Consider the following 20,843-nt stretch of genomic DNA (forward strand, 5'->3'; position numbering starts at 1 on the left):
ATGAAGTGAACGCGATATTTTGAACCAATTCTATCGAAAAACAATTATTGGAAAGTCGAATGTGTGTGCATACCAGCTTCCGACGCGTAGATCAAGCTTAATTCGAATTGATAATCATTCCTGGTGGTGTAGTTATTGTTTCCTAGTTCTTAATACCCCAAAGTTCGTCGTTCGGGGCGCCTGTCGGGTCTTAGTCATCATTCCACTCCAGTTTGGCGCAAACCAACGTCGTCAATCAACTCTGAGGCTTTCTGAAAGCCTCATCAATCAATTGAGAAGCCAACAACAAATACAAGGTGCGACATAATCCGCAAAACCATATTGATTTTATCATGCTAATTAAATTTCGATAGATAATTGCGAAATTTTCACGATGGGTGTCCCTTTCGAAGCTCTCCTTCCGTATGGAATCATGCTTGCCGTTCGTCTTTCCACCATATCATTCCACTATAAGAATTACAATACTGAGTAAATGCGCAGATGTTCGGTATCACCGGTGCTGGATTGTCTGGAATGAGAGCTTTGCAGAACGGTGGAAAGAGAGCCAGACATTCCGTCGATGCCTGGGACAGAGTCAGTATTCCTATATCTTTACCTAACATTAATGAGTAGAAGCTAATCTTTCATGTAGCAAAGTAAGCTCTACCTTACACAATTCTATACTGTCATGTATGGCACTGACTGCGATGTAGTGATGGACCGCGATAGGAGGTTGACCGGATTTCTTCGAGGGCAAACCGATAACCCAAGTGCCCCTCTAGGATTCGAGTTGAACAACCCATGGAGAGTAAGTCTTTCCCGGGCTTTGGATCCCGTTCCCCATGAATATTACATTAATACTGACATCAACTCAATAGCTTGAGAAAAGAATTATCTAGAGACTTTAGGTCTACCACTGTACATACCGAAACAAATCAAGCAAAGCAATAAAATTAACGATATTCTTTTTCATGTGGAGTTTGGGATGAGATGCGATTGAGGAATGGAATCTTTTGATCAAATCATTTGCTTGCTCCAGGTCTGATAATGAAGGCATTGCTTCTTAATCGATAACAACTTTCCAGATCTTCATTTCTCTTAAACAATAGTATAGTTTACCATCAAATTCAAGCCGGAATCTATGAATGCAGCTCATGGTTTTTGATATTATCAATGCACGCTAGCTAACCAAACAATTCAGTATACGGAGATCAATACAAGAGTATTACAAGCCATGCTATAAAATGATATCATGAATACAGATTTGGATCCATGATATTATTACGTTGATTGGGAATATAAAATATATATAAGAGGAAAGCATTATAGTTTTTAATAAAGTCTTATTAAACTATCAAGATTCTTTTTAATAGGGAATCCAATAAAGATTTAGTTTGAATTTGTTAAAAGTTTGAAAATTTGAGAATTTATAAAAAACAGTCGAATGTCTACTCAAGTTCCTTTAAATATTAAAAATACATAAGAAAAAACATCTTGATATAGATCAAGTTTATTATATATTACTTACCTCTTCAATCACTATATAAGATACGACTCCCGGACAACTACCCATCCTATCCCATCTGTATATAACGTTGAAGGAGCAGCAATTTACAACGTCCAATCTAATCTTACAACATCATGAATTCCTTCATTTGCGCTCACTGCAGATCTACCACTTCAACGTTTCAGGTTTTTGCCGAATACCTTATCATCCCATCTACGCCGTGTACACCAGGCATATTTCGGTCCTTAGTTTATCCAAGCTGAAGCAAAAGCGGACTCGAAAGTATTTATTTCAGTTGATCCTTATTTGAAATGATTTGATGTGTTTCGGCGTAGGTAGCGAATGAGAACCGTACTCCGCTCCTTGTAGAGAAAAATCATATGTGTGGAATCCAAGCTCTAAGATTACAATCAACCGTCCTTTGAAACTGGATCGAGATCTGGGGTGGAATTTCATGACCTTTCTATTTATACTTCATGTACCCATCACTGTACTTTCGAATCGTCTGATTACTACCTTATGACAAAGGAATGCAATCTATTATACTTCGTAGGTTTCGTTGATTCTGACCGCCAGCGATATGTCTTAGAGTATAAACTATGTAGATGTATAATATGGGCGAGGATTTTGTTCTCTTTTCTCAATGCGATCCCGGATTAGTAAAGTAGAATTGGGCATATTCGACCGTCAAATTTAAGCCAGTTGATTGTACCTACCTCATATGTATTTAGAAAATTCGGTGAGGCTAGTTATAAGTAGTAAAGATGCTTAATTTAGGCCAGATCTCTGTCAACATTTTGTAGATCCCCGCGATTGAAAATAGAAATATTGCTTACAAATTTGATTTTTGAACGAATCGAATCACTTTCCGACAGTGCTCCGAGCCTTGCATATATAAGCTTATTCTAATCCCTACTTAGCGTCGACAGATTTTCCTAATTTGGCCCACGTGCCACCCGAAAGGGTGAATCTCCGACACTACATAACCAGGCCACAGGTATCCCTCTCGTAGATTACCATCTTAAGATACGTGCCCCCTTCTAGCTTCGGAGTTACTGGCCGCACAAGTATCTAAGATTGCGCGAGGTTGCGAAAAATCACACGGTATATTTTATTTTAAGCACGGAGGTTGCATTTTTCAATGTTATTTACTGCAAGTCTCTGCAATCCCGGCTTCATGATCTTTCATTCGATACATATGAATGGAGATGATATCTTGGCCCTTGATGACTTCACAAGACAACGACCACATTGTGGCTCCTCAATTCCGCCGTTTCCGCCACGACGTACTCACGGACCCTTGGCACTATGGATCTAACATTTAAGGTTGATGAAATGTATATGATACCTAGTCATGAAAAAGTATGGTTGTTTCCTCTCCTAGTCAGACTTCTATCCCTATGTGCATGCTACTCGTGCGGTTGAAGAGTATGTCACACTCCACTTTTAGAGAATAGTAGCGATGTATACAATAAAGCGTGACATACTTTCTGGCTGCATGATTATATTGAAATTTCGCTAATAGATGGCGACAGAAGCTAGATAATCCCAGGGCGTCGAAGGTTCACTAAAGTATAGTTCGCCTCTAAGCCCTGCCCCGTCCCATTATTCGGTTATCATTTGTACAATAGAAACAGAGGAAGGACAGTGGCATCACTTTCTTGTTATCTTCAACAAGCGACAGTTAGATTCGCATCACTATAAATAGAGACTGACAGTGAACATGTCAGAATTTCCAGCATGTTATTCCCTATCTATTGACGTGCTGGAAATGACTTTTGTGGGACACCCCTAACGCTCTGAATGATAACGGGTGATCGACTCTTCCTGGCGTTTTACGTTGTAAGTCTTCGGCCAACGAAAGGATTTCAGCCTAAACTTTATTTCCTAGGTTTTTTCAGGGTATCCAATAGCCCGGACTGCTGTCCAATGTTGAAAACTTTGGATTTCTGAATTTATTTAGGATATTTAATCAGTTAAAGTAATGAATTACATTCAAATTTTTGCAACTTTTTGATATTATATATAAATGAAACATTCAAAGTATATGAGATATTGAATTATGTTTAAACATCCAAGGAATTACTTATCATTGAAAGCTTAAATCCAGTCTGCCAGTCCCGACTTTTGGACACCCTGGGTTTTGAAAATAAATTTGGCGACGAGGTGGATTCTGTTTGTCATCAGTATGAAGAGCGACGACACTAATCAAATCTCCATGTTTGGGTAGCACACATTCGTAGCAGAATCCTTATTCAAGGATCATATGTTTTTATCATTAGTTTGGCATTTTTCCATCAAGATTCAACCTCCTTCATGCAAGCATGTGACTGTGTCGTTGTATCTTCCAGATCTTTCAATCAACAGAATAGTTGAAGCAGGAATCTCATACTGTCATTCAACTTTCGCAAGGAAAAGACTTTAAAATGGGGATCAGAAAAGAAAATAAAGCTGGGCTGTGATAACCCGCTCATTAGATGACGCGCAATGCTTGCGATATGATGAAAATTTTCTCATGAGCATATGCATCCAATAACTTGCGGGTATCAATACCAATGTGGCAACATCGTAATAGTCATCTATCAAGGTCGCGTTCCATTCCTACTGTCTTGCCTGAAGTATATCCTGTGTGCACCGATCGGTCTAGTTGTGTGTGGATTACGGAGATTGATCCCAAAGTAACAGAAGATATCAAAGGTCCACATAGCTTATCGTAGATGAGTAGTTTGTACTGTCCCCAGCCCAATAGCTTCTGAGAGACCTAAAAATAAAACTTTCAGAGAAAATCCCATGATAGGAAAGTTCTGGATAGATAGCATCTGCAGACCACAATTGTATCAATTGACGAACACAGTCTTTTTAATCCCACAGCCATTGACGGCGCGAAGGCTAAGCAACGAATTTTTGAAAGTTCCCAGAGGAATGGGGCCTCCCTTCCAGAGGTATCTAGTGATGCCCAGCTCATTTTCTTCACAAAGATTGAAGTAAGAGTGTCGGCGCCACTTCGCTCATTTATAAACTTGAGTTTCTTGGCTCTTGAAGACTGCATGGTGATACTGTGATATACATGTCGGCAACCCATGTTAGACAACCAAAATATATATACTCTCTCTCACTAAAGAGCTTGGCTACATATTATCTGCAATATTCACATGAGTGCAGCGATGTTGATTACGCTGCATATTTTTGATAAGGCCTTTTCCAATCGTAGTGAATATCTTAAAAAATCTCAAGCTTCAGATGAAGTGAGATGTGGATATGTCCTGAGGATGTACTAGCCGTTTATGGTTAGCCTGCTCGACTCAAGCGTTCAGGGGAGACCCACTTATTTCTATATGCCGGAATGCTACAGTTGCGTACCTACGACAATCAACATTGCCCAACCAACCAGTCTGTGTTATTGTGCTATCCATGATCCACCGGTAGTCCCTTTAGCTTTCTCAGCCATTTACCGGATCTTTCCGGGTCCATGCTTTCTACTTGGCAAACTCTTGGAACTGAACGCCCAACATGTGTAGTTTGAGGCTATTCGGATGTCGGGGATATTTCGATCACCTTGTCCGTGTTTGTCGATCTCCCCCTATACGATTCTTCTCCTCTAGGAAAAGGTCCCATTGACGAATCATGTACATACTTTCAGTGCCAAGAGTAGCTGCGCATTTTCACTGCTTCAGTTATTTTCGCTGTGTCTTCCGCGCTTCATTGCATCATATTGTACCCGACGCACGAATGTTGAAGTCTCTTTTATGGCCGTCTAGCTCAGCACTCATTTGGCTCTATGAAGCAAGAAGAAGTCCTTCAGGCTCTAGCTAACTAATTCTCCGCTGTTCTTTCCTTGTGTGACTTATTACTGCTATGGGCTCCACGGGCAAGCGCTGAAGGCCGTCGTATATTGTCTTGCTCCGAGTTATATTTAATAATTTCACGATTTGTCTTGCTCGAGGGCCGTGTTTTTCTGCCAAGATCTCAGCCTGCTATGCAGTGTCCATACTTGCCAGATAAGGAAGAATGGTTATGCCTTGCAGGGGATTTCTTTCTATGTGATTTTCTCGAACCCCGTTTAGCGTGTTTGGCGAACCACTCTTTCAACCCTGAACGCACTATATTAAACATTTATCTTATCTGGATTATCAGATGCTACAATCTTAACTATCAAACAAGGCCACAAGAGGAGATGGATCTACAGTTGGTGCAAGGTTTTTGGTTACCCTCGTCTTTTTTTGTATTTTCGTCTGCTCCAGCCAAGCCTCGAGCATGGCTCATCGGTGCTTCATCATAGTATTCGGATCATCAAGTCTGCTCCGTCAAGTGGGCTGCGGGTCTGTATTTTGGTATGCTTGAAGTGATAGATGACTTTGCGCCGTTGCCATCAATCATTTAGGTGATCCACAGCTCTTCTGGAGGTGACTATAAACATGGAGACAGAACCTCTCCCCAGATTAACTCAACTCACTGTGTTTCCATCAATTCATTTACTTCTTCCATCACAGCCCAGATCTCGAAAATGGAATCAGTTAGCTCTAGCCCAGTTGCGAATGACAAGCCAACATCGCCTTTCAATCAAGCACACGGAGCTACAGAGCAGCCACAACCTTTGAGCTCACAAGAACAAGCTTCAAATACTTCGGTTCAACAAGAAGCCGAAGCCATGGAAGCACCCCTCGGCAGCCGACCCAATGGAATTTTTATCATAGAGCCCAACCACCCAAGATATCTAGAGCCCTCTGAAGACGACGTAGAGAGATCTACCGAGTTCTTCGACAACAAGGAACAGCAAGATAGTGCTGTTACATCTTCTGCAAACAGTTTATACGTTGTGAAGAAAGAGTCAGAAGAGCCTCCTTACCACATCTTCTCTATGGCACAGAAAAGACAGCTTGTATATATAGTATCTTTTGCAGGTCTGTTCTCGCCACTATCAAGCAACATCTATTTTCCATCTCTAAAGGAGATTTCTACAGTATGTACATTACCTGATCCCGTAACCTAAAGCCATCTCAGTCTAATGCTTTTCTAGGACCTTCACGTTTCTCTTTCCCTTGTCAGTCTTACTGTAACAGTCTATATGATTGTTCAGGGACTTGCTCCATCATTCTGGGGACCAATTAGTGATACTAAAGGTTAGTTCTCTCTCATAATACTACTCTTCGTGCTCTTCCCTATCAGGTTTTTGAATAGGCCAATAGTTCAAACTGGAGTCCAACAATGAAAGTTTTTGATATTCTGAATGCTCTGGAAAAATTTGAAAGTTATTCGAGCATTGAGGGTTCGATCTGGTGTACTAGTCCGGACTTTTAATATTTCGTGGCACATAAGCTAACCTCCTCCCGCAACAGGAAGAAGAATCACGTTCATGGGTACATTTATTGTATATCTTGCTTCGAATATTGGACTTGCTTTAAGTAAAAACTTCACGACCCTCATGGTCTTGCGCGCAATCCAAGCTGCCGGTAGTGCTGCCACTATTGCTGTTGGTTAGTAATCCATATGACTTCTTGATGTATTTGACTAACCTCATCTGATTAGGCGCCGGCGCAATTGCAGATTGCACCACACCCAAAGAGAGAGGAGGTTTGATTGGTGTATTTGGAGGTATCCGTATGCTTGGACAGTCTGTTGGTCCTGTCCTGGGGGGTATCATAACTCAATATCTCGGCTTCCGCGCAATTTTCTGGTTTCTTCTTGGCTTGGGCTCGCTAGCTCTTCTCTTAATCATTGCATTTCTTCCCGAAACCCTTCGAAGTGTGGCTGGCAACGGTTCCGTTGTTCTCAAAGGTGTTCACCGGCCACTATTCTACACACCACCATCTACGGCACAATCCGACGAGGAGCTTCCCCCAAAGAAAAATATTACATTTTCCTCAGTTTTCGCCCCATTCAAATTTCTCCTCGAAAAGGATGTTTTCATTACCCTCTTTTTCGGTGCAGTTGTCTACACTGTCTGGTCTATGGTGACCTCCAGCACCACTGCCTTATTCTCAGAGCACTTCAATCTCTCCAATCTGGAGCTCGGCTTGATCTTCTTGCCAAATGGTTTCGGTTGCATCACCGGTTCCTATCTCACAGGCATGCTGATGGATTACGACTACAAAGTTGTTGAATCCCGTTATCGCAAAGAACACAATGTTCCTGCAGATGTCACTATCAAGGCTAATGAGCTTCTGGACTTCCCTATTGAAGTTGCAAGAATGAGGAATATCTGGTGGATAGTCCTCGTTTTCATCGTTGCCACAGGTCTCTACGGATATTCCTTGAAGCTCGAAATCATGGCTCTGCCACTGATTTTACAATTCTTCATTGCATACACAGCTACTGCTGTATTCTCTCTCAATAGCGCTTTGATAATTGATCTCTATCCAGGCAAATCCGCAAGCGCTACAGCAGTGAACAATCTCATTAGATGCTTATTGGGAGCAGCTGGTGTTGCCGTTGTGCAGTTGATTATTGATGTGTTGGGATCTGGAGTAACTTTCTTGATCTTTGCTGGAGCAACCTTTGCATTGAGTCCATTATTAATGATAGAGTGGTACCACGGAGGAAGATGGAAGAGGGAAAGAGCTGAGAAGCTGCAAAAAAAGAAGGAGGCCAAGCAAGCGAGAGACTTGGAAAGAGCGGCTTAAATGCAATGCTTATAACGATTCACGATTTGACACGATTTCATTATTCAAAAAGACTAGAATATCTCTTAAAAGTAAATTGAATATTTTTTTATGACTTAGCTTGAATATCTCTCTATTGGGTTTCTTGAGACTAGAAAGAGCATCAGATTGAATTGATTGATTCTCTAGCTAAGCAGTTAAGCTGCGAGTATATATTCAAAAAATGAAGGAATAAGGTTAGGTATTCAGCCTTCGGAATTAAAGTGCTTTGAAATCAAAATATTGAAAGAAAACAAACAGTATACCAAAAAGGAAAGAATGAATTAAAAGTTGAGTTTTGTTTGCTCCTTATATGCATCATGCAATATATATTCATATGCTGCCAAGATCCCAGGAGGTCAACACACACACACACTCTCTCTCTCAAATGACTTGAATTTTCGAAATGACTTCAATATACCAAATGGATTCAGAAATGAGCACCCTCATTTCCCGACACCAGTTTGGCAAATAAACTATAGAATGCACAAGAATGCTTACGTATATTAAGGTCAAATACACTTGGGTATAAACAAACATCCATACCGCTCTTCTTTCTCGTTAGGATATACAAACAAACATTTTCAAGACCGAGTTAAATTACAAATTAAAAACTTAACAATGACAACTTCATTCTCTAAATCTACTTCCCCGATTAAAAAGTCAAATATATCCTTCCGAAATCAAAAATAGTTACTAAATCCGAACGCAAAGCGAACCTCATATATTAGGAACTAGCTCCAATAATCTTTCGGATGCACAATTGAAAGAATAAATTATACGAACAGGAGAAGGGAAATAAGATGCACATGAGCGGAAAGGCTATACCTTTAATCTTGGGACAGCCACGGCCTCATCTTCATTATCAGAGTCTGTAGAGCTCTGCATACCATGGCTAGAACAGTTAGAGGCTACTTTGGTGATTGAAATCTTGATAAGACTTGCTGCTTGTCGAACAGCTCAAGTCAATAGGAATGCTCGCGCCAAGAGAAAGTAGATGATGGAGTACTAATCTGAACTTTACATGTTAGATTAGTTAAGCTAGATTGTTCATTCCAATTTTTTTATCTCGACTTTTTCTACAGCAGCTCAAGTAGTCCAGTCAATTCACAGATTAGCTGTTCGGCTCGCCGTCCGGACGGAAGAATGCAACATTATTGGACACCCTGAGATGGCAACAAGAGATCGAATCAATCGCTCTTCATAAAGCAGTAAAGCGATGGTAAATCTCTATTCCAACATTAACAAGTATATTCAACGCGGAATGCATTGCGGTGGAGGGGTAGAGGCTACAAGGCCCAAAGCAGCAGCAGTCTGATTTTAGATGGACTTTAAGCTTGGTCTTAATAATAAAGGGTGCGAGAGTGGTGGGCTAGACTTGATTGGCGAGAACGAATAATGCCATTCACATGATTTTAGGTAACTTTGGGACAAGATTGTATGATGAAGTCAAACAATGAGGATGGATTGAAGTTATAAAATGTGTGATAATAGAAGAGTTGGCTTGGACAAAATAACGAATAAACATAGGAATCCAAGCGCAGACACATTATGAGGTAGACATGGATTTGATGACATGCTTGTACCTTAACCAAGCAAGAAAAATTCTCCAGTAGAAAGTAGCTATTGAAACATTAAGTACCTGAGCCGCTCCTCGGCCATCCACTATCATCAACAGGTACAAAGCACCATTGAAATTATTGTAAAACTCTAGCATACATTATTATAACTTGATCAGCTCAAGTAGACAGTAATTTCTGCTCAGCTTGGCTTTCCTAGACCAAGCCAGGTGAAGCTCATAACTAGAGAGATGTGCATGAAACTTCATCACTTCTGTCGCTCTGGGCTAAAAGTTCTCACATTCAATGGATAGATTTCTGCCCTCTTTTTTAGTTGGCAGGTGTTGTCGAGTCCGTCCAATTCACAGTATGAACCCAGTTTCTAAAGATAGTAAACATTCCCACTCCTTCATTCTGCACTCCAGCTTTTGGATTCGAGAGAAATGATATTCATCGTTATCGTTTTGATACATTTTTTAATACAGTTTCCAACGCCGTTTTCCCATGCAAGCCTGAGAACTTTTAGTAAAAGAAGATACCAGCACTCATAACATTCCACACCAACCATTTATGTCATTCCGTCAGAAATATCCTTCCACTTCCGCAGATATGCTTCTCCACTGAAAGCACCTTTAGGGTCATTTTCAAATCTTCCTCTCGGCGGCAATATCTTTTTTGTGACAAATGGGGTGAGCTAAACCGTCGTCAGTACTCTCTGAAATATTTAAAAATTGGCATCTGCAAATTCGTACTTTACACTCCTTGAGATTTGGCGGCACAACGTATGTTCTGACTTTATCCCATTCGATTATATACCCTCCATGCTGTGTGTGTCGACCCGTTGAACCAGTTCCAGTACCCTTGTAGAACCCCTTATTTGCTTTCTTCGTACTCAGAGCATGTCGGGTTATCCGTTTCATCAGACATTGTGTGGGCTGCATGGTTGCAATCGATGTTATAGGCGTTTGATATTGGATTTTGCAGACTCGTGATGCTTCTCCAAAATTGTCTTTGGAGCGCTAGTGTTGGCCCGGCGGCCGCGTTTATCCGGTGGTGATTAAAAAAAAAGTTTCCCGATAAAATTGATAAAAGATAATCGCCGATTCTAGCACACAATTGCGACACGAATATTGAAACTGCAAATATGCCTGGAAGACAATCGCATGGCAGGTCGCTATTGAAGCAGCCCAAGATTAGGACAAAGTCTAAGAAGAAGTCGGTCGATGCATTTTCTGCTGCGCAGCAACAAATTGGGGAGCGTCACAAAGTCAGACAAAGTCGATTGGGCCATGCTGAAGGCGGGAACAGATCTGGAAAACGAAACAGGGACGAGGATGACGAAGAAGACGATGAGGATGAAGAGTCTAGTGCGAAGAAACAAAAAAAGGGACCAACGAAAGGTCGATTCGATGAGCTAGATATCGACGAGGGAAGCGACAGTGAAGGAAACGCATGGAAAATGGGAGTGGTGGACAGTGATGACGATAGCGATATTGACAGCGATGAAGCCTTTGGAGAGAGTGATGAGGAAAAATTTGAAGGATATGCGTTTTCAGGGAGTTCGAGTAATAAGAGTGCGAAGAAACATATTTCACGGAATAAAGACCTAAATCTGGATGAGGACGATGATGGTGAAGACTCAGGGTCAGAATTGGAGGAAGGTGACCTAGGAGAGGGTGCTGTTGATCTTGCAGATATGCTAGATGCTTCATCAGACGATGATGACGAAGGTGAGGCTGAAGGCTCGAACGAATATGGTTTCGGCGATGAGGATGAAGAAAGCGACGAAGAGTCTTCTGCATCCTCTGCCGACGATGAAGACGAAGACGATTCTACAGATCCATCGAAACTTGCGGCACTGCAAAATCTGATTGCAAACCTTCCGCAGAATGAAAGTAAAGCCCTTGCAAAACAGCGGAGTGATGGGGCAAGCGAATATGCTACTCCTTCGGACTTCGGACTCACATCGAAGAACAAACTTACATTAGAAGACCTTGGTCTACCTAAGATCAGTGATCATCAAATCAAAAAGTCTCTGAAGTTTTTGGAAACAGGCGATGGAAAGAAAAAGGTTGCCGGCAAGCTAGAAGTGCCACTTGCAAGACGTCAACAAGACCGCCTCGATCGCAGCGTAGCCTACGACAAAAGCAAAGAAACCTTGGATAGATGGACGGATACCGTGAAGCATAATCGACGAGCAGATCATTTGGTTTTCCCTCTGGCGGATCCAGATGCAGATTCTGCACGCGCAAACACTCGACTTCAATCAACAATACAGTCTAAACCATTTAATGAGCTTGAAGCCACGATCCAGAGTATTCTCGAGGAGAGTGGACTCGCAACTGCAGGTGGTAGAGATGACGAGGATAAGATTCGAGAATTTGAGGAATTAGAAATGAACAAACTGTCGATGGAGGAAGTGAAAGCTCGTAGAGATCAGTTAAGAATGGCGCGAGAGCTGCTTTACCGAGAAGAGCTCAAGGCGAAGCGAGTAAAGAAAATTAAGAGCAAGTCGTATCGCAAAGTCCATCGAAAACAGCGTGAAAAAGAAGAGGCGAAAAATAGAGCAGCTCTCGAGGAGGGAGGTTTCGTTCCCTCTGAGGATGAGCTAGAGGCCCAGGACAGACGGCGTGCAACTGAGAGAATGGGGGCAAAGCACCGAAATAGCAAATGGGCCAAGGCCACAAAAGTTATGGGTCGGGCAGCATGGGATGAAGATGCTCGAGATGGAATCACGGAAATGGCACGAAGAGAGGAAGAGTTACGAAAGAGGGTGGAAGGGCGGGCGGTGAGAAAAGAGTTTGAAGATGACTCGGACGAATCAATGGTTGATTCTGATGATGGTTTGAGCGACGATGAAGAAACGGAGCAGAAGCGACTACTTCGACGCCTGGAAAAGGTCGGGAAAGACAATGTTATCGATGACTGCGCACCGGGTGCAAAACTGGCAAATATGAAATTCATGCGTAATGCAGAGGAATCGCGCAGAAAGGCAAATGACGCTATGGTGGAGGAAATGCGGAAGGAGCTCGCAGGAGAGGAGAGCGCTAGTGAAGAGGAAGAAGACGGTGATATTGGCCGTAGAATATTTGGACCTGGGTCCAAAGCCAAAGATGCTACGCCGAAACTACAAAAACTTAATGAATTCGAAGAAGCTGCAGACTCAGAGGATGAGGATGGAAATATGGATGTAGAGTTCACAGGGGTTGATAATGGCCCGAAAATAGCTGCGAGCGCACCAAAAGCAAAGAAGACTAATGGCGCGAGCACAAGTTTTGGAAGTCCATCTGCCGCGGAATCAGAGGTAGCTACTGAAGGTGGAGCGTGGTCGAAGGTACCCCTCAAATCTGGTATGGTCAGCAAGAAAGAGGCAAACAAACGCAGACATAAGAGCAACAACGCTATGGATGTCGAAGAGCTTGATCTCTCACAAGCTGCTATAATGGCCAAGCAGCCCAAATCAAAAAAGGCGACGTCCAAAACAGCCCAGATACTCGAGGCTTCTGATGAAGACAGTGAGGATGATGGTGTTATTCACCTCCCATTCGCTATCAAAGATCAAGAGCTTATCAGGCGTGCTTTCGCTGGAGCTGATGTTGTCGGTGATTTTGAAGCCGAGAAAAAACAGACGATTGAGGATGAGGATGAAAAAGTCATCGATAATACCATACCTGGCTGGGGAAGTTGGGTAGGAGACGGCGTGAGCAAAAGGGAGAAGGCAAAGAACAAAGGAAGATTCCTCACCAAGTCCGAGGGTATCAAGGAGCAAAACAGGAAAGATGCAAAGCTTGACCGCGTTATCATAAATGAGAAACGTGTCAAGAAGGTACGTATCTCACTGCTGTTAACTATGGTTACATTTACTAATGAAGAACTTAGAATGGCAAATACTATGCTTCACAACTACCTCATCCTTTCGAGAACCGCCAGCAATATGAGCGTTCATTACGATTGCCAGTTGGTCCGGAATGGGCCACTAAGGAGACTTTCCAGGACTCGACCAAGCCGAGAGTCATGGTCAAGCAAGGCATTATTGCTCCTATGTCAAGGCCTTTGTTTTAGACTGTTAGATGTGGAATCCAAAATTATCATAATTTAGTAATACGTGCTGTGCCTGGCTATCAGTCCAAGATTCAGAGTTAAGAAACACCGCACGTGAAAATACCGTGTTCACTAACCTAGGTAACTCATTGAAACATGTATCATGAAAAGTTTTGCTCGAGCTCAATGGAAATAATATCTTAGCACGAGGCATGTGCTGTTCTTACCCAATGGGTTTTCGAATTCTTCAAGTATCGTTATGTTCTCCTGGATGGTAAATTGTGAATCAATCAGGTATTGGACTGATTTGATTTGTGACTTCAAAACCCTAATCACATCTCATACCAAGTTCAACTTTTGCATGAGGCACAGTCAATGACTACTATTACTTGGAAGAGCTTGGCTACTGGATTTGCACAATGTAGCAGGTTAGTGTTTATGGCTTAGTCGCATCATCTCCTTGACCTTGGTAAATAGTGAGATTCTTTTGAGAAATCTCAAATCTTACTTCTCTTCCGAATCATTTGCGTATTTGATCAACTGTCTCTTTTAATTCTTCATAAAAAGAAGTACACCCTTAGTCTTGTCCGTAGATCGCAAGGCTCTGAAGAGCTTTATTCAAAACACCTCACTTTATTTCACTGGACCTGTAGCTAAGCTCGAAAGAGGAAGTCTAATATAATGATAGGCGCAAGAATAAAGCGACATACAAGCGAATGTGCAAGTGTTAATTAATACCATCAAACTTGTGTCCAACTAAATTCAATTGCCTACATATCCCTTTCGACCTTCTACAGGTGAGATTACCGTAATGGATGCCACGCTCAAGCTCAAAACGGACTCCTATTGTCTCGCAATAAAAAGACAATATACATATCAGATACCGGTCTAGAAACCGTTGGCCCTGTAGCGAGTAAGGGGAAATATGACTATTGTATTGTATTAGAATCTATTTCACATTCTACTCTTGCCAGAAACATCTAATTAGACGGCAGAACTTATCTTGCTAGGCTTTACCAAGGCAAAGCCTCTCCATCTTACTGGTTGGGCCCACTCTCTACCCAACCTGCTAGTCGGATGTTCAAGAATGTGCCATTTGATTCCCTCCCATGAGTGCCAATCACCTCGATGACAGCCTTTGCGCTAGTTTCCACGTCAAAATCAGCCATAAAGCATCCTATCTGGGTTCGAAGCCAATCCTGCGGCTATCCTTCAGACCGCTAAAGCTAGGGCTTCTGTGAAGGAGCGTCGAATCCCGACACCAGGTCCTAACGAACTTCTAGCTCGGACCACGCTATCGCTGCTAATCAGGTGGGCTGGAAGATCCAGGATTATGAATTCTTTGATGGAAACTACCAAATGTTGGGGAGTGATATTTGCGGCGTTGGGGTTGCCGGTGGGGACGGCCTTACACTCTTCAAAGCCGGCGATCGTATCAGTGACTTTGCAACTGTCATATATATCCCGGATACATTGCTATTTGAAGAAGGCTCAGTTTTTCCCTATCACCTTCGCCGCAGCTGCCATTGTTCTTTTTGTTATTTCAGGCATCCATAAGCCATCGACAGTCATGAAAAGTGCAGATAAATCGGCAATCTTGGTATGAGGTGGTTCATCTTCGATGGGCCTGCAGCTGTACAGATTACAAAACATTTAGACTGAAGGTTTTTGCTACCACTAGCCAAACAAGCCATGTCCAGTTAAATATCATGACCCGGAAGTCAATCCAAAATATTGAAAGCAGTCAATCAACACAGTGTGATCAGAACTAAAGCTTTCGATACTATCAGCGAGAATGGTAGCTTCAAGCTTTCTAGTGGCATTTTGGTCAAGAGTGAAACAGGCGGATAGCTAGCAATAGTTTTGCACTGGCCCAAGGATGAGCCAAAGCCTAATGGAGTCGATGTATTGACATCGTTAACGGTTACCATGAGATCACGTCAAGACCAGACGGAGTTAGGAGCGTGGTTGTTCAACGAATGGCTCCAAACAGTCATACAAGAGGGAGCTGTCGTGGAATCTCCGAAAATTCGACTTGTTGAAGGCAGCACTGGTGCAACTGCAACTCAAAAGGTTTTTGGCACTTTTAAGGCCGGCCATGGTTAGTGCCACAAAGTTTGTTGTGAAGATCCGAATCCAAATCCGCGAAGGATGATTTTAGTCGAATAGTTACTGCAGCTTACTAGTATTTCCTTCGATAAATCAAATCAATCTCCAAATCACGATACCTTACAAGCTATCAAAACAAATAGCTTGATTCTGGTGCTTGAGTGAGTGAAGGTTAACATATTCTGCCTTCTATACGCCGTGGAAAAGTCACGTGCACTTGTAGACATGAGATGAGATTCTGACGTTACTACAGAGATCTCCAAGTATCTGCAACCATATTCTTGTGAGTCATCAATCCAGTATCTCATTCATTTTCTAATAATACCAATTTTTTTAAAGGGCGCTGATAAGTACGGATCACAACACTTCTCATCGCAAGGTCATGGGAATCGGTTAGGTAATTATTTCACAAGTGACTGAGCCGAGGCGCAAAAAGATATTTTAATCTATTTCCAACTTGCAGAAATTAAACAACTTCCTGACATAATGATGAGTGGTAATGTCTATTCATCATCTTTGTTTCGAGTATTGGTCTATACCCAATCTTGGAAGTCTTTTTGTATTCAATATTTCTCTGAAAAGTTTCGAGAGACGTTCATCAATCAATCATACGTATATACTGCAATTGGTGCACCTGAGCATGAAGGTAAGACAATTTCTTAGAGCCTCCTGTGAAGTACGTAGTGCGTACTTAGCTCATAGAGAAGGGTCACAACGTCGCGCTCATCTGATACTTATCGGAAATTACTTGAGATGTGTAACAAGATCTTGTACTCTCTTTGGTTTTTATCCCGGTTTATATCTAAGTTTTGATGTTTATGGCGGGTCGAGATGAGCATTCCTCGATTTTTCTCCGTGAGATTTGAATTCCGGTCCCAAGACATTCCTCCTATTTTCCATACACGCATCCACGCGCCTTCAGATCACCACAACATCTCCCTTTTGGTAGGTAAAACCTCATTCCGACACTGATCATACATAATTCAAGTTGTTGTTTACCTGCCACAATAGGGTTCTGTTCATCGGTAGTATGAATCTGATGATGCACAACGGCCCGAATGTACCTTCCTGCCGAACATTCTCATCATTCCTCAAACTATAATTTGTTTTGCCAAATCTTGTCCAGCGTGTTTTGTGATTGTTATTCTGACTCAATCCTATTAAACTACTCACGTTCGAATTATTACCCTATCACCTAATGGCATCTTTAATTGTTCTTATCTAATAATAATAACAAGCATACTCTGGACGGGAAGTTTCTCCTCATTGTAAGATCACGTTAAATTTGCCGGTGATATTACTGTGAAGGGTGAATGATAGATTCAAATTATACCTAAAATTATACTTGAGTTATATGCATTCGAGGGAAGCCCTCAAGTCCTTCAAGACTCCTTGTTCTTATCATCTTCTTTTACTTTACCTACTTTCTCTACACCACGAATGCCTTGGTAGTCGGCAATTCTATCAAATATGAAGCAAATCACTAACTTTCTTCTTATTCACATCCTCGCCGCGATTGCAAGCGGTGCACCTCATCCTCATCCCGAGGAGCAAAAGAATCACCATCCTCCCAGGGAAGCACCAACATTTGGACCAGGTGCCCCATTGTTTCCACAATCCCTCGTCAAAGTTCCCCAGTGGCTTACGACGAAGCAAGAATTTCAACCCAAGTCTATTTTCCCGGACGTAATTTCTTCGGATGGATTTATATTCCTTTCTCCGCCGGGTGCAATCCTGAGTTCCTCGATAACAACCACCGCGGTCATCCCTTCGGTATCTGTATTGACCACCTCCTCAATTTCGGGTACCGTGCAAGTTACAGTACAAGTTCTTCCCTCCCCTAGCACTCAAACTCCCGCCACAACAGGATCTGTTATTTCTAGTCTTGAAACTTCTGGCCATGCTACGGTTCCTCCTATTCTCACATCTTCCATCCCCTCACCTACCACTCAGCTCGCTCCCACTGCACCAACACCTGTCAATCATATGATGAATACAGTCGCAGCAGACTCCAATATCTTCCAACCAATTGACACTTCACCTCCACCATCTAATTTAGGCACCCGTTCGGATCATCCAGTACCTCGCCTAGGAATAAAATCGCAGCGTGCGCCTCGGGATACCAACAAATTTTACGCTAATTTCTTTCTCGGGAGTCAGACAGCGCCAGCCTGGACGCATCCATATTCACTGGCGTGGTCGAAAGGAGGAGGCGCGACCAAAAGTTGGGGAATGACTATTGTTCATATAGATGCCGACCAAAGAGTGTTTGGGCCTAATGCTGCAGCGAATCCTGCTTCATACTTCATAAATCCCATTGGCATACAATCTTTGGTACTTTCTGCGACCCAACTGGGTGCAACGACAACTCTGACAACCGACACTCTGACCGCTCTGTCAGTAAATGTTAATCTAAGTCCGTCTCCAGGAGCTGACCCTACTATTGTTTTTCCTTTGGTTCAAGGAATGGGTTTTGTGACAGCTATCTTTGCTGGTGCTACACCAACTTTACAAAGCGGAATCCTGTTCCGAACATTAGCCTTAGATCCAACACCTCCAAAGTCAGGAATCACGAAATACTCAATACTACTTGAGGATGGAAAGACATGGCTGTTATATGCCTATTCACCTTCTGGACAAAATCTTGCACTTACAGTTGTGAACAATGGACTAGTTCAGGCTACTAGCGGCTTCAACGGAATTATCCAGATTGCAAAGAGTGAGAGTTCTGCGCATGAAGCTATGTTCGATGAAGCATGTGGTGCTTATCCAATTTCTGCAAGCCTCTCGGGTCATGTAAACGGTGCTGTTGGTTCCTACACCATTGCTTTCAACAAGGGTGGATTGAGTAGTACAACCTTGGCAATGTTTGCTTTGCCACATCATTTGGAATCTTTTGACAATAACACTATTTGCGGTGTGATCAACGGAGTACAGCTAGCCACAACAACTAAGGGTATGGCGACAGCTATCGTGGCTGACTCCTGGACATTGGAGGAGGACTTACCGCTTAGTTTGAATTTTGCGCCCTGGAGTCCGGCAAGAGGAAGTTCGAATTCAATTTCAGCAGCTGCTATTTCTACCATCGCAGGTATTGCTGCTAGCGAGATATCGCAAAATATGACGGCGCAAACGGACTTGAATTCTATGTATTATAGTGGAAAGGTATGTATGGCTCAACGATATCTATCGATCATTTTATTAACATTGTACAGGCGCTTGCCAAATTTGCTGGGATTGTATATACACTTCATGATTTCGTTGGAAATACAGCTTTGGCACAGGCAGGTCTTAATACCCTGAAGCAAAACTTCGCGTTATTTGTCAATAATAAGCAACAATTTCCCCTCGTATACGAAAGTGAGTTATTTGCGCTCTCAGATTCAATGCAGGAAACTAATGACATCAGCCGCGTGGGGAGGTATTGTCTCTACCGCATCATACGTAACCGGAGATTCAGGTGTTGATTTCGGAAACACATACTACAATGACCACCATTTCCACTACTCTTACTTTGTCTATGCAGCTGCCATTATTGGATACCTTGACCCGAGCTGGCTAGCAGGTAACAAAGCTTATATAAATGCAATGGTTCGAGATTACGCCAATCCTTCAACTGCGGATAATTACTTCCCCGTTTCCCGCAATTTCGATTGGTACCACGGACACTCTTGGGCTCATGGGCTTTACGAAACTTTCGATGGAAAGGACGAGGAATCCTCATCTGAGGACTCTTTGTCAGCATATGCCATTAAAATGTGGGGACGCACAATAGGAGACTCAAACATGGAAGCAAGAGGAAATCTACAACTAGCAATTACGGCCCGATCGTTGCAAAACTACTTCCTATACGAATCCTCAAACACAGTCCAACCAGCCAATTTCATCAACAACAAAGTATCAGGAATTCTTTTCGAGAATAAAATCGACCATACCACATATTTTGGAGGCGCCCCAGAGCTTGTCCAAGGAATTCATATGCTTCCTCTGCTTCCACATTCGACACTTACTAGGACAGAAGAATTCGTTACGGAGGAATGGAATACGTATTTTTCGAATGGAAGAGCTGATCAGGTTGTTGGTGGTTGGAGGGGTGTTTTGTATGCTAATTTGGCCATTATCAATCCTCGCACTTCTTGGAATTTCTTTGCTCAGGCAGGTTTTGATGCAAGTTGGTTGGATGGAGGAGCAAGTCGTACGTGGTATTTGGCTATGGCTGCTGGTATGTTTTTTTCCTCTTTCCATTCGGCTGTTTTTCGACTTTCATTAGGAGAGGATAAAATGAATTCTAACGAGATTGATTTTAGGACTAGGAGGCTCGCCATAACTGAAGTAGGGAAAGTTAGATGATAGGGGTGTAACGGTATAAAGTTTGAAGATCAATGCTGGCATGCTTCAAATTGGGTTGGAACTTGCAGGATATGTACACGGGGCGATATGATACCATAAGGATTGGGAGAAGATAATAGTGATGGTGTGATGTGCCATTTGGATGGATTTCTTTTGAGGGGCTGGCTATTCTGACGGCTACTTCGTTCGATCCATGGAATACCTAGGAATTTTTAAATTGTTCAAAACCTAAAACATGTTAATCAAATGTCGATCCGGGTGATACTAACATGAAATCACTTTAATGCTATATATGGACGAGAGGTAGGGTATAAAGGAACACTCTTATCTATCCCAGGGTCCGTATAACGAACCTGAAGTTTCCATTATCTTTCGTGAGTATATTTTCTAGTTGCCCATAGACACAAATTAATGAACTTCAAACCCGGTCTCGAATTATCTAATTTTATCAATCCATCACCCTGTTATCCTGTAGTAATACTCTAATCCAACAAACAACTACGAGTACCGAACTTCCATACCCCACCACAAAACAACCACACAACCTTCCCTCTTAACTCCTCCATCTCCCCTTTATACCTCTCTCCTCCACAAAACAACTACACAACCTCCCTCTCAACTTTCCACCCCTCCAAGCCTCTCTTTATCCCACCCCCCCTC

The 20,843-nt window shown here is 42.4% G+C and overlaps 9 protein-coding genes across 9 annotated transcripts; 5 read left to right on the forward strand and 4 right to left on the reverse strand.

The window, feature by feature from the left end:
- Positions 1-373: 373 nt before the first annotated feature.
- Positions 374-878, forward strand: SS1G_00313 (hypothetical protein; the record flags this gene model as incomplete). Its single annotated transcript, XM_001598177.1, has 4 exons — positions 374-421; positions 481-573; positions 632-787; positions 858-878. The coding sequence occupies 4 exons, from the start codon at positions 374-376 to the stop codon at positions 876-878; spliced, it is 318 nt and encodes a 105-aa protein (XP_001598227.1).
- Positions 879-4,194: 3,316 nt separating this feature from the next.
- Positions 4,195-4,568, reverse strand: SS1G_00314 (predicted protein; the record flags this gene model as incomplete). Its single annotated transcript, XM_001598178.1, has 2 exons — positions 4,195-4,247; positions 4,337-4,568. The coding sequence occupies 2 exons, from the start codon at positions 4,566-4,568 to the stop codon at positions 4,195-4,197; spliced, it is 285 nt and encodes a 94-aa protein (XP_001598228.1).
- Positions 4,569-5,990: 1,422 nt separating this feature from the next.
- On the forward strand, positions 5,991-8,106 carry SS1G_00315 (hypothetical protein; the record flags this gene model as incomplete). The annotated part of the gene is made up of 4 exons (XM_001598179.1): positions 5,991-6,446; positions 6,504-6,606; positions 6,823-6,960; positions 7,013-8,106. 4 exons carry the CDS (start codon positions 5,991-5,993, stop codon positions 8,104-8,106), a joined length of 1,791 nt encoding a protein of 596 aa, XP_001598229.1.
- A 2,145-nt stretch (positions 8,107-10,251) lies between these two features.
- SS1G_00316 (hypothetical protein) lies at positions 10,252-10,624 on the reverse strand (the record flags this gene model as incomplete). Its single annotated transcript, XM_001598180.1, has 2 exons — positions 10,252-10,377; positions 10,436-10,624. 2 exons carry the CDS (start codon positions 10,622-10,624, stop codon positions 10,252-10,254), a joined length of 315 nt encoding a protein of 104 aa, XP_001598230.1.
- A 203-nt stretch (positions 10,625-10,827) lies between these two features.
- On the forward strand, positions 10,828-13,745 carry SS1G_00317 (hypothetical protein; the record flags this gene model as incomplete). The annotated part of the gene is made up of 2 exons (XM_001598181.1): positions 10,828-13,509; positions 13,563-13,745. The coding sequence occupies 2 exons, from the start codon at positions 10,828-10,830 to the stop codon at positions 13,743-13,745; spliced, it is 2,865 nt and encodes a 954-aa protein (XP_001598231.1).
- A 1,016-nt stretch (positions 13,746-14,761) lies between these two features.
- SS1G_00318 (predicted protein) lies at positions 14,762-14,893 on the reverse strand (the record flags this gene model as incomplete). Its single annotated transcript, XM_001598182.1, has 1 exon — positions 14,762-14,893. One exon carries the CDS (start codon positions 14,891-14,893, stop codon positions 14,762-14,764), a length of 132 nt encoding a protein of 43 aa, XP_001598232.1.
- A 322-nt stretch (positions 14,894-15,215) lies between these two features.
- Positions 15,216-15,377, reverse strand: SS1G_00319 (predicted protein; the record flags this gene model as incomplete). The annotated part of the gene is made up of 1 exon (XM_001598183.1): positions 15,216-15,377. One exon carries the CDS (start codon positions 15,375-15,377, stop codon positions 15,216-15,218), a length of 162 nt encoding a protein of 53 aa, XP_001598233.1.
- A 276-nt stretch (positions 15,378-15,653) lies between these two features.
- Positions 15,654-15,830, forward strand: SS1G_00320 (predicted protein; the record flags this gene model as incomplete). The annotated part of the gene is made up of 1 exon (XM_001598184.1): positions 15,654-15,830. The coding sequence occupies one exon, from the start codon at positions 15,654-15,656 to the stop codon at positions 15,828-15,830; it is 177 nt and encodes a 58-aa protein (XP_001598234.1).
- A 2,469-nt stretch (positions 15,831-18,299) lies between these two features.
- On the forward strand, positions 18,300-20,160 carry SS1G_00321 (hypothetical protein; the record flags this gene model as incomplete). The annotated part of the gene is made up of 4 exons (XM_001598185.1): positions 18,300-18,998; positions 19,049-19,193; positions 19,243-20,055; positions 20,141-20,160. The coding sequence occupies 4 exons, from the start codon at positions 18,300-18,302 to the stop codon at positions 20,158-20,160; spliced, it is 1,677 nt and encodes a 558-aa protein (XP_001598235.1).
- Positions 20,161-20,843: the final 683 nt, after the last annotated feature.

Source organism: Sclerotinia sclerotiorum, genomic scaffold, assembly GCF_000146945.2.
Source record: "Sclerotinia sclerotiorum 1980 UF-70 scaffold_1 genomic scaffold, whole genome shotgun sequence".
Classification (NCBI taxonomy): Eukaryota; Fungi; Ascomycota; class Leotiomycetes; order Helotiales; family Sclerotiniaceae; genus Sclerotinia; species Sclerotinia sclerotiorum.